Source organism: Nerophis lumbriciformis, linkage group LG14 (assembly GCF_033978685.3).
Source record: "Nerophis lumbriciformis linkage group LG14, RoL_Nlum_v2.1, whole genome shotgun sequence".
Classification (NCBI taxonomy): Eukaryota; Metazoa; Chordata; class Actinopteri; order Syngnathiformes; family Syngnathidae; genus Nerophis; species Nerophis lumbriciformis.
Window position 1 is genome coordinate 46,647,601 of NC_084561.2, and position 13,723 is coordinate 46,661,323.

General features: G+C 40.0%; 1 protein-coding gene across 14 annotated transcripts in view; it reads right to left on the reverse strand.

Annotated features, from left to right (window-relative positions):
* Window positions 1–1,891: 1,891 nt before the first annotated feature.
* adgrl2a (adhesion G protein-coupled receptor L2a) overlaps window positions 1,892–13,723 on the reverse strand; it is a 218,437-nt gene continuing 206,605 nt past the window's right edge. For 5 of the 14 annotated variants that reach the window (XM_061975454.2, XM_061975455.2, XM_061975452.2 and 2 more), the window contains 2 exons: window positions 11,892–11,909; window positions 1,892–3,550 (listed from right to left, as the gene is read on the reverse strand). In XM_061975454.2, coding sequence (XP_061831438.2) covers window positions 2,745–3,550; window positions 11,892–11,909 — 824 coding nt within the window. In that variant the 3' untranslated portion in view covers window positions 1,892–2,744. Of the gene's footprint in view, window positions 3,551–8,141; window positions 8,177–11,891; window positions 11,910–13,723 lie in introns of all 14 variants that reach the window. The other 9 variants (XM_061975464.2, XM_061975453.2, XM_061975463.2 and 6 more) reach the window with 6 other exon arrangements.

Consider the following 13,723-nt stretch of genomic DNA (forward strand, 5'->3'; position numbering starts at 1 on the left):
AGCTCTTTGAAAGCGTGCGGCGATTAAAGAAAGCACACAACAGCAAATCAATCACAAAGCAATTCACTCGCTTTCCGAGGGCCGAGGGCTAAAATTGCCGTGGCAAAACAAGGCGAAGGACCTATGAAAAAACACCATTCATGTTGACAAAACATCTCACATTTATTTTGTATTGGTCAAAGAAGTGTTGAACTTTATATCAGTCTTCAGGAGAGGAGAGAAACCAGGAGCTACAGTACAGTGCTGGGAAATATCAACATATTTCTCCCATTTTCTTTTGGAAACATTTCAATAAATTAACTTGTCAAACCCAGGCAGAAAAAACGATGAAGTCAATGATTGAGATACAAAAGCTCCTTTGTCAGGTGAGTCAAGTCATGTTACTCTGGATCAATAAACATATTGGTGAATATAAAGAGGAGCAGCAGTTCTTTCTTTTCACATTCACAACTTTGACACAATTGTCTCTCGCTCTTCCTTTTTTACATAACCAAGAATTTGTATTTTACGCTAGCAATACAACAAAATATAGATTTCCAGCCGTTATTCTTGACTACAATTCCATGTACAGTTGAGAAAATATAAGGCCAGGCTGGCTTGCTAGCGATCCAAACAAGACGGGCAAGAAGGAGGACTAGGACTAGGACCAGGACCAGGTTGTGTCCCGGTCTGCGTGTCCACCATAGAAAAACACGACGTGGTGTATGTACGTATGTATGTATGTATGTATACAGGTAAAAGCCAGTAAATTAGAATATTTTGAAAAACTTGATTTATTTCAGTAATTGCATTCAAAAGGTGTAACTTGTACATTATATTTATTCATTGCACACAGACTGATGCATTCAAATGTTTATTTCATTTAATTTTGATGATTTGAAGTGGCAACAAATGAAAATCCAAAATTCCGTGTGTCACAAAATTAGAATATTACTTAAGGCTAATACAAAAAAGGGATTTTTAGAAATGTTGGCCAACTGAAAAGTATGAAAATGAAAAATATGAGCATGTACAATACTCAATACTTGGTTGGAGCTCCTTTTGCCTCAATTACTGCGTTAATGCGGCGTGGCATGGAGTCGATGAGTTTCTGGCACTGCTCAGGTGTTATGAGAGCCCAGGTTGCTCTGATAGTGGCCTTCAACTCTTCTGCGTTTTTGGGTCTGGCATTCTGCATCTTCCTTTTCACAATACCCCACAGATTTTCTATGGGGCTAAGGTCAGGGGAGTTGGCGGGCCAATTTAGAAGAGAAATACCATGGTCCGTAAACCAGGCACGGGTAGATTTTGCGCTGTGTGCAGGCGCCAAGTCCTGTTGGAACTTGAAATCTCCATCTCCATAGAGCAGGTCAGCAGCAGGAAGCATGAAGTGCTCTAAAACTTGCTGGTAGACGGCTGCGTTGACCCTGGATCTCAGGAAACAGAGTGGACCGACACCAGCAGATGACATGGCACCCCAAACCATCACCCAACCATGCAAATGTTGCATTTCCTTTGGAAATCGAGGTCCCAGAGTCTGGAGGAAGACAGGAGAGGCACAGGATCCACGTTGCCTGAAGTCTAGTGTAAAGTTTCCACCATCAGTGATGGTTTGGGGTGCCATGGCATCTGCTGCTCATATTTGTCATTTTCATACTTTTCAGTTGGCCAACATTTCTAAAAATCCCTTTTTTGTATTAGCCTTAAGTAATATTCTAATTTTGTGACACACGGAATTTTGGATTTTCATTTGTTGCCACTTCAAATCATCAAAATTAAATGAAATAAACATTTGAATGCATCAGTCTGTGTGCAATGAATAAATATAATGTACAAGTTACACCTTTTGAATGCAATTACTGAAATAAATCAAGTTTTTCAAAATATTCTAATTTACTGGCTTTTACCTGTATGTATGTATGTATGTATGTATGTATATATGTATGTACGTACGTATGTATGTAGTGAAGTGAAGTGAATTATATTTATATAGCACTTTTCTCTCGTGACTCAAAGCGCTTTACATAGTGAAAGCCAATATCTAAGTTCCATTTAAAGCAGTGTGGGTGGCACTGGGAGCAGGTGGGTCAAGTGTCTTGCCCAAGGACACAACGGCAGTGACTAGGATGGCGGAAGCGGGAATCGAACCTGCAACCCTCAAGTTGCTGGCACGGCCGCTCTCCCAACCGAGCTATGCCGCCCTGTACCTACGTACGTATGTACGTAAGTACGTCTGTCTATCTGTCTGTGTGTATGCACGTATGTATGTATATATCTAAGTATTTATGTATGTATACATATGTATATATGTATGTATGTACATACGTCTGTCTGTATGTATGTATGTATGTATGTGTGTGTGTATGCACGTATGTACATATGTATGTATGTACGTATGTATGTATGTATGTACGTTTGTATATATGTATGTATGTATGTATAAATGTATGTATGTATGTACGTACATATGTATGTACATTCGTCTGTCTGTCTGTACGTACGTATGTATGTATGTATGTACGTATGTATGTATGTACGTATGTATGTACAACCTTTTTAAATGCTTTTCACAGGCTTCTATCCTGGTACCGTACATCTTTGACAGCAGCAGCACATTTAAATACATAATCGGCTTGTCTCTAAAAGTTGAAACTGTACACTGTTGAAAAGAGGAAGTTGGGGATGAAGGAGGCGTGTCCGGTGACAAGACACGCCCCTGCGGGGGTCACGGCTGTAAATGCTTTTAGTGACGCGTCGAAAGACATTTAAAGGCTCGTGACGAGTTGCATGTGTCCTTCCCGCACGTCACCTTCTGGGACGGGAATAATGTAGCCCTCGCTCGTCCCTCGGCCTATTTGGTAGTAGGCCTGCAGCTGGTGGCCGGAGCCCAAGTTAGGCATGCTCTTGTAGTAAACGTCCTCGTTCTCGCTCCTCTTGGATGGAGACAAGTCCTCCGGCGCTTCCGGACTGCTCTCGGGAGAAGGCGAGTCCCTCAGGTTAGGCATACTCGTGTACGAGGAGTCTCTGTTTGGAGACTGCAGACTATCCAGGTGGCGGTTGTCGGGAGTCAGCGGGCCCGCCAAGGTCTGCACCCCCCCGCCGGTCCTCACCTTCTTCTCGGGGGCGTACAGAAGCGAGTGAGTCCGCTGGGGGATGAGCGGCGCCTCCAGCTCGTGTTGGTGGTGCAACTCCAGGCCCACCGCCTCGCCCATCTGCACCAAAGACGACGCGTCGGCCACGATGGCGTCGTCTTCGCTGCTGCCGACCACCGTCACCGTGGGCGGAGCCCGCTCCGCCTTGTGGTGGCGAGTGTGGTACTGCGGGTGCTGGTGGTGCAAACTGGGGGGTTGCTGTTGGTGGCTTTTGTTGCAGGCACGCAGGTTGTTGTGTACCAGCTCAGAGATGATCATTTTCTCGAAGGCCGCGTCGTCCAAGCTCAGTCCGCAGTCGACCACCTGCACACTGTCGCCAAAGTCCGCGCTGCGGAGTGAGTAGCTGTTGTTAAAGTTACCATTGAGCGGTAGAGTGTCCATTGCACTTGTATCCCTCACCGCATTGTTCACTGAGTGCCCTGCAAGGAGAAGACAAGGTGGTGACTCGGGATGTTATCATTCTCATTCAGCCAAGTCCTCCTGTTCTCAGGGCATTCAATCCTTGGCACCTGGACTCACGTAGTCCATCCTAAGACTAGATGTGACCAATCGAACTAAGACTAGAACAGACCAATCTAAATCTAAGATCAGATATGACCAATCTAACGAAGACTAGATTGGTTGGAAGACTAGACTAATCTTAGTCTAAGACCGGAACAGACCCATCTAAATCCAAAACTAGATCTACCCAATCTCACTAAGACAAGAGCAGTCCAATCTAAATATGAGACTACAATTGACCAATCTGCCTAAGACTAAAACAGACCAATCTAAATCCAAGACTAGATCTGACCAATCTAACTAACACTATATCGGACTAATCTAAGTCTAAGGCCGGAACAGACCAATCTAAATCCAAGACTAGATCTGACCAATCTAACTAAGACTAGATCGGACTAATCTAAGTCTATGGCCGGAACAGACCAATCTAAATCCAAGACTAGATCTGACCAATCTAACTAAGACTGGATCAGACTAATCTAAGTCTAAGGCCGGAACAGACCAATCTAAATCCAAGACACTATCTGACCAATCTAACTAAGACTAGATCGGACTAATCTAAGTCCAAGGCTGGAACAGACCAATCTAAATCCAAGACTAGATCTGACCAATCTAACTAAGACTAGAACATACCAATCTAAATATGAGATGGATCTCACCAATCTACCTAAGACTAAAACAGACTAATCTAAGTCTAAGGCCGGAACAGACCAATCTAAATCCAAGACTAGATCTGACCAATCTAACTAAGACTAGATCGGACTAATCGAAGTCTAAGACTGGAACAGACCAATCTAAATCCAAGACTAGATCTAACCAATCTAACTAAGACTAGAACATACCATTCTAAATATGAGATAGATCTGACCAATCTACCTAAGACTAAAACAGACCAATCAAAATCCAAGACTAGATCTGACCAATCTAGCTAAGACTAGATCAGACTAATCTAAGTCTGATCTCGGAACAGACCAATCTAAATCCAAGACTAGATTTGACCAATCTAACTAAGACTAGAACAGTCCAATCACAATCTAAGACTAGATCTGACCAATCTAACTAAGACTAGATTGGACTAATCTAAATCTAAGGCTAAAACAGACCAATCTAACTAAGACTTGATTGGACTAATCTAAATCTAAGGCTAGAACAGACCAATCTAAATCCAAAACCAGATCTGACAAATCTAACTAAGACTAGGTCTGACCAATCTTAGTTTTTTAGATTAAGATTGGTCAGAGAACAAAAACAAGGGTGGGTGAAGGGGTATTGGAATTGAGCCAGGATTGACCAATCTGAGTCCAAGAGTAGAACTGAACAATCTAAGTCTAAGACTAGAACAGACCAATCTAAGTCCAAGACTAGAATTGACCGAACTAAGTCCAAGACTAGAACTGACCAATCTTAGTCCAAGACAAGAACTGACCAATCTAAGTCCAAGGCTAGATCGGAATAATCTAAGTCTAAGGCCGGAACATACCAATCTAAATGCAATACTAGATCTGACCAATCAAACTAAGACTAGAACAGACCAATCTAAATATAAGACTACATCTAAATAAAAAAAAAAGTTAAAGTACCAATGATAGTCACACACACACTAGGTGTGGTGAAATTATCCTCTGCATTTGACCCATCCCCTTGTTCACCCCCTGGGAGGTGAGGGGAGCAGTGAGCAGCAGCGGTGGCCGTGCCCGGGAATCATTTTTGGTGATTTAACCCCCAATTCCAACCCTTGATGCTAAGTGCCAAGCAGGGAGGTAATGGCTCCCATTTTTATAGTCTTTGGTATGACTCGGCCGGGGTTTGAACTCACAACCTACCCATCTCACGGCAGACACTCTAACCACAAGACATCTGACCAATCTACCTAAGACTAGAACAGACCATTCTAAATCTAAAACTAGATCTGACAAATCTAACTAAGACTAGCTCTGACCAATCTTAGTTTTTTAGATTAAGATTGATCAGAGGGCAAAAACAAGGGTGGGGAAAGGGTATTGGAATTGAGCCAGGACTGACCATCTAAGTCGAAGACTAGAACGGACCAATCTAAGTCTAAGACTACAACTGACCAATCTTAGTCTAAGACTAGAACTGAGCAATCTAAGTCTAAAACTAGAACTGACCAATCTAAGTCTAATACTAGAACTGACCAATTTAAGTCCAAGAGTAGAACTGACCAATCTAAGTCTAAGACTAGAACGGACCAATCTAAATCCAATATTAGAACTGACCAATCTAAGTCTAAGACTAAACCTGACCAATCTTAGTCCAAGACAAGAACTGACCAATCTAAGACTACGACTAGAACGGACCAATCTATGTCCAGGAGTAGAGCTGAACAATCTTAGTCCAAGTCAAGTACTGACCAATCTAAGTCCAGGACTAGAACTGACCAATCTTAGTCCAAGACAAGTACTGACCAATCTAAGTCCAAGACTATTATTTGACCAATCTAAGTCCAAGCCTATAACTGACTGATCTAAGTCTAAGACTAGAACTGACCAATCTAAGTCCAAGCCTATAACTGACTGATCTAAGTCTAAGACTAGAACTGACCAATCTAAGTCCAAGACTAGAACTGACCCATCTAAGTCTAAGACTAGATGTGACCAATCTAAGTCTAAGACTAGTAGTGAACCATCTAAGTCTATGACTAGAACTGACCAATCTAAGACAAAGACTAGATGTGACCAATCTAAGTCTAGGACTAGTAGTGAACCATCTAAGTCTAAGACTAGAACTGACCAATCAAAGTCAACGACTAGATGTGACCAAACTAATTCTAAGACTAGAGCTGACCGATCTAAGGCTAAGACTAGATGTGACCAATCTAAGTCCAAGACTAGAACTGACCCATCTAAGACTAAGACTCGTACTGACTGAAATAAGTCCAAGACTAGAACTGACCAATCTAGGTCAAAGACTAGCACTGACCAATCCAGGTCAAAGACTAGAACTGACCATCTAGGTAAGAGACTAGACCTGGCCGATCTAAGTCCAAGACTAGAAGGTAACAGTCCAAGTCTCTGAGCATGAAGTAATGAAGTCTACTTGGTCTTCTAAGAGCACCAGTTGAGTTGTGATGGATTGAGTGTCTTGAGACTAGAATACTTGGACTGGACTAGATTGAGTGTCCTGAGACTAGAAGTCTTGGACTGGACTAGATTGGGTGTCCTGAGACTAGAAATCTTGGACTGGACTAGATTGAGTGTCCTGAGAGTGTCTTGAGACTAGAATACTTGGACTGGACTAGATTGAGTGTCCTGAGGCTAGAAGCCTTGGACTGGACTAGATTCGGTGTCTTGAGACTAGAAATCTTGGACTAGACTAGATGGAGTGTCCTGAGACTATAAATCTTGGACTGGACTAGATTGGGTGTCCTGAGACTAGAAATCTTGGACTGGACTAGATTGGGTGTCCTGAGACCAGATATCTTGGACTGGACTAGATTGAGTGTCCTGAGAGTAGAAGTCTTGGACTAGACTAGATTGGGTGTCCTGAGACTATAAATCTTGGACTGGACTAGATTGAGTGTCCTGAGACTAGAAGTCTTGGACTGGACTAGATTGGGTGTCCTGAGACCAGAAATCTTGGACTGGACTAGATTGAGTGTCCTGAGAGTAGAAGCCTTGGACTAGACTAGATTGAGTGTCCTGAGACTATAAATCTTGGACTGGACTAGATTGGGTGTCCTGAGACTACAAATCTTGGACTGGACTAGATTGGGTGTCCTGAGACCAGAAATCTTGGACTGGACTAGATTGAGTGTCCTGAGACTAGAAGTCTTGGACTGGACTAGATTGGGTGTCCTGAGACTAGAAATCTTGGACTGGACTAGATTGAGTGTCCTGAGAGTGCCTTGAGACTAGAATACTTGGACTGGACTAGATTGAGTGTCCTGAGACCAGAAATCTTGGACTGGACTAGATTGAGTGTCCTGAGAGTAGAAGTCTTGGACTAGACTAGATTGAGTGTCCTGAGACTATAAATCTTGGACTGGACTAGATTGGGTGTCCTGAGACTAGAAATCTTGGACTGGACTAGATTGGGTGTCCTGAGACTAGAAATCTTGGACTGGACTAGATTGGGTTTCCTGAGACTAGAAATCTTGGCCTGGACTAGATTGAGTGTCCTGAGAGTAGAAGTCTTGGACTAGACTAGATTGAGTGTCCTGAGACTAGAATGGTGTTTAGGATGCATGAGAAGCCATGCTGAACATGCACTATCACACACGTGTCCAACCTTCTGTCTGTTACATCCCAAACAGCATTAAGGAAGTCAGCAGTAACCATGACGACACACGGGCAGGAAGTCACCAGTAACCATGACGACACACGGGCAGGAAGTCACCAGTAACCATGACGACACAGGGGCAGGAAGTCAGCAGTAACCATGAGGACAGAGGGGACAGGAAGTCAAGTAGCAGGAGGGAGGAAGGCAAGACACAGGCAAGTGAGGCAGCCATGTTAGTAGTGAGGCAGCAGGGAGGAGACTCAGACTCACTTCATGTGTGCTCAGCCTAGCTGGTCTAAGAGCAGCTGAAAGTCAACAAATGATTTATTGGAACATGAAGAATCTCACAAAGAGCAATCAAACAAAAACAGAAGAAGGCGAGAGCAAGGGTTCACCAAATACATTCTACAAGTTAAACGGCACTTTTTGAATCAATATTTTGTCTATCATTCACAATTCTTAGCAGAACATTTATTGGATTTGATTTGATGTCAATCTTTTTTGTATTAAGCAGCTTGTTGGCCAGCAATGCAGCGACACACACACTCAATATGTTGTCAACAATACACCTGGACATTCACCAACAAGTAGCCATTGTCTTATTACAAGTGCTAACGTAGAGGAACTACTTTTAGCAACGCTAACTAGCTTGTGCTGCTATATTGACACGTTGAGCCGCTGCATGGCCTCCGAGTTGGTGAAAGTTAATTGTAGATGATAAATCACGTCTCTCACCTGGATAGTAGAAGGTTGTGGACATAAACCCACAAGTTGGTCCACTTTCACATCCAACTTTGACCCCGAGATGGCCAGAAATACACTTTTTTTTTTTAACCCTTTGTGAGGATAATGAGACATTGTTGAAGTACGTCATTAGTGAGAGCAGACATTGTACAGTAAGTGATTGTTTTATTATGTTGTATATTTGTTTAGCACTTAGCAATACTGCTATATGATGCTTAGTGTTTCACTTCTAAAACTCGTAGATCATCCTCCTTACATTCAGCCTCAAAAATAGAAGTTTGTGATCATCTTTGTTGTCTCTCACCAAGTCTGACATGAAAATAAACGTTGTGAAATGAATACTTAAAATGATCAAAATATGTAAATATTACATGTTATTATTAAATTTACTACATGACATATATACTTACATCATGTATATATTACATGTTATTATGAATGTTACTAGATACTACATATATACTTACATCATGTATATATTACATGTTATTATGAATGTTACTACATGACATATATACTTACATCATGTATATATTACATGTTATTATGAATGTTACTAAATACTACATATATACTTACATCATGTATATATTACATGTTATTATGAATGTTACTACATGACATATATACTTACATCATGTATATATTACATGTTATTATGAATGTTACTACATGACATATGTACTTACATCATGTATATATTACATGTTATTATGAATGTTACTACATGACATATATACTTACATCATGCATATATTACATGTTATTATGAATGTTACTACATGACATATACTTACATCATGTGTATATTACATGTTATTATGAATGTTACATTACATATATACTTACATCATGTATATATTACATGTTATCATGAATGTTACTACATGACATGTATACTTACATCATGTATATATTACATGTTATTATGAATGTTACTACATTACATATATACTTACATCATGTATATATTACATGTTATTATGAATGTTACATTACATATATACTTACATCATGTATATATTACATGTTATTATGAATGTTACTACATGACATATATACTTACATCATGTATATATTACATGTTATTATGAATGTTACTACATGACATATATACTTACATCATGTATATATTACATGTTATTATGAATGTTACTACATGACATATATACTTACATCATGTATATAGTACATGTTATTATGAATGTTACTACATGACATATATACTTACATCATGTATATATTACATGTTATTATGAATGTTACTACATGACATATATACTTACATCATGTATATATTACATGTTATTATGAATGTCACTACATGACATATATACTTACACCATGTATATATTACATGTTATTATGAATGTTACTACATGACATATATACTTACATCATGTATATATTACATGTTATTATGAATGTTACTACATGACATATGTACTTACATCATGTATATATTACATGTTATTATGAATGTTACTACATGACATATATACTTACATCATGTGTATATTACATGTTATTATGAATGTTACTACATTACGTATACTTACAGTGTGTATATGAAACAATGATGGGTATTTTTTTAGCGCTTTATAGGCGGAATAAAGCTACTGTGATTGGCTCCATTGCTAGCTGACTATTGCTAATGTTTATTTACGAGTTAGAATTAATTAAAACCAATGTTCCCTCTAATTGTTCATGTGTGTAAGCAAACGCACAAACGTGCACACTGTGGCCACACCAGCGTCACACCTGTCCCAAACCTGACATCATAACAATTTAAATGTTTTATAAAAATAATTTTCTGATATAAGTGATTTTGCCCTCTTACAATGACAATAACAAAAAAAACATGTTTTTCATGAGCTATGTGCTAGTATTGTATGTCTGGCTGCGGGTCCTGCCTTTAAAAGAAATGTTACCCCTTTCAGAGATTACATTTAGTTCCTGTAACTTTCTGTCTTTAAAATACATATTTTTATTAGCATTTATGAAATCTAGTGACAATATTTCATGAATAATATCCTTGGATTAACATTCTTAATAAATGGCAGTAAAATAAGCACACATCTGATTGAGTGTTACAACCTGGCATTTACACATTGTGTGGCGTTGGGGTTGTCCCACTTTTTGTGTGGCCCTAAACGCAACACTGGCTAAGTGCCATGAGTGTGTGTGTTGGTGCAAGTGAGACTGAGCGAGCGGCTTCTGTTGAAACGACGGATGACAAAGTTGGCGCGCACCTTAGAGGGAACGTTGATTAAAACATAAGCAATATTGTCTTGCATAAGGATTGTGAATGATAGGTCAAATAAACAAGTGCAGTTCCCCTTTTAACGTGTGCTAACTAACTCTTTTTTTGAAGTTTCTTTTGGCCAATCAGGTGAGACTTTCTGTCCGTCACTTGGCAGCTTGTGCAAAGGTCAGAGGTCGCCTGCAGCCATTGCTCAGTCATTGGCCGAGCAGCTGAGGAATAACGGAGGTCGGAGCGAGTCATGTTAGGAATTCCTCCAAGCAGGGAGAAAAGATGGATATTAGTTATTGTGTGATGGAACATGTGACCTGATAGTGAGCAGAGGAACATGTGTCCTGATAGTGAGCAGAGGGACATGTGTCCTGATAGTGAGCAGAGGAACATGTGTCCTGATAGTGAGCAGAGGAACATGTGTCCTGATAGTGAGCAGAGGAACATGTGTCCTGATAGTGAGCAGAGGAACATGTGTCCTGATAGTGAGCAGAGGAACATGTGTCCTGATAGTGAGCAGAGGAACATGTGTCCTGATGTGGGATCTGAGCCCAGGATGTGTTGTGGCTTGTGCAGCCCTTTGAGACACTGGTGATTTAGGTCTATATAAGTAAACTTTGATTGATTGATTGATGTGGACATTAACTGCAAGACTAATTCTTCCCAAAGGTTGTTCTTCTCTCTTCGGGGATGTTGAGAGCAAAGATTATGGGAGAACAAGACGAGATTAAGAGGAAAGTAAACAGTTGTTGCCGTGACAACGTCAAGACTGTCAGTCGGACAGAAAGTTACATTGCTTTTTCTTCTCAATAATTCCATCTCAAATAATAATAATAATAATAATAATACTAATCATCATCATCATTTAGTGAACCGCTTGCTCACGGCCTAAATGAAGGAAGCAGTGAGTGTTTAGGACTAGATGAAGGAAGCAGTGAGTGTTTTGGTGGTGTTTTTAAGAAGCATGCTGAAGCTGAACAACATTTACATTTGATAGGCAAAGTTAAGTTTGACTTCCATACTTGTCTCTCTGTAGGTCACTAGAGGGAAGCAGAGGGGAGAACACACACATCACACACATTACACAGGATACAACACACACACAGTACACAGGATAGAACACACACACATTACACAGGATAGAACACACACACACACACACACACACACACACACACACACACACACACACACACACACACACACACACACACACACACACACACACACACACACACACACACACATCATATAGGATAGAACACACACACATGCACACGCACACACACACACACACACACACACATCATATAGGATAGAACACACACACACACACACACACACACACACACACACACACACACACACACACACACACACACACACACACACACACACACACACACACACACACACACACACACACACACACACATCATATAGGATAGAACACCATACCTGCCAACTTTTGAAATCAGAAAAACCTAGTAGCCAGGGTCCAAGGGCCGCAGGCCCCAGTAGGTCCAGGACAAAGTCCTGGTGGGGGGTTCAGGCTTCGCCCCCCGACGCAAAATGATTGATTGCATTCAGACAGGTTAAAATGTTGCTAAAACCATCACTTTTCTATCAGTCACAGTGACTTTTCAAAACAAAAATATTACAGCAAAAATCATATGGGTTGATTGACATGTTTATTCTGTAAGCTAACTTCAATAGTTTGAAATTATTTTGACAGTTAATGCCAGTTATCCTGTCAACCTTTCACAAGACTTCAATTTGTTCATTGAAAGTATAAACACTTTTTACAGTAAACAAATGGTAAAACAGTACTAAACAATTCCATTAAAAAAAAAATTGGTGTCATTATTAACTTTCTGTCCAAGCTTGTATAATCTACTGCCTTGTTCAATTGTAAAAAATATTCTGTGCCTAAAATTCACATTTCTATCATACTGTAAACATGGTAAGCTAACTTCATTAAAATTAATAGTCCTGTCAATAGCATGGAATTACAATTCAAATGTAGTTTTTTTGTAAGCCTTTCAAAAGAATTCAAAATATGAAAAATTAATAAAAATTAATTGAAGCCATCAGACACTTGAAAAGTGGCACATCACATCTCTAATGTAATCATTTGAACTTTTCAACAGAAATAGCACTGCAAAAATATTAAGGACATACTTCTGTATTTTGGTAGTTATGCTGTCAACATTTAACAAGATTTCTTCAACTTGGACTTGAAAGCATAAATAGTATAAACACTTTTAACAGTATAACAGTACTAAACAATTCCAATAGATAACATTGGTGTCATTACCTTTTTGTTTGCTCAATTATTGCCTCCGTAAATAAAACTTCGGCATTCATCACATCCAAAGAATCTGTTTGGGCGACGAAAAACGTTGAAAGTTTTCCACTTGTATCGCTAGCAACGGCATTAGACTTGTGTTTTTTTGTCCCAACGTGGTCTTTTACATGGCTAATTCCTCCGTGTCCGATCGAAAAATCTTGTCTGCACAAGGTGCAATTCGCGTAGTTTTCACCCTTTTTGGAACGGATAATTATTCCCGGGTAGGCTTTTGAATATTCTTCACGGAATGATTTCAGTTTTCTTTTCGGTTTAAGACTCGTTTGCGATTTTTCTCCGGTTGATTCCATGATCGTTCGCTCGTTTGGAAACAATGGCAACTGGTGCCTCGTGCTTGGCAGCGGTGCTATAAATAGCCTCGCGCATGTGTAACAGGTACGTTAGCTATTATAGTAGACGTTCTCAATATTTGGGCTAATCAGAAGTCTAGATTACGACTCGGAGAGAGTAGGACAGACACAATTAAATGCTTTAAATGATACTGGT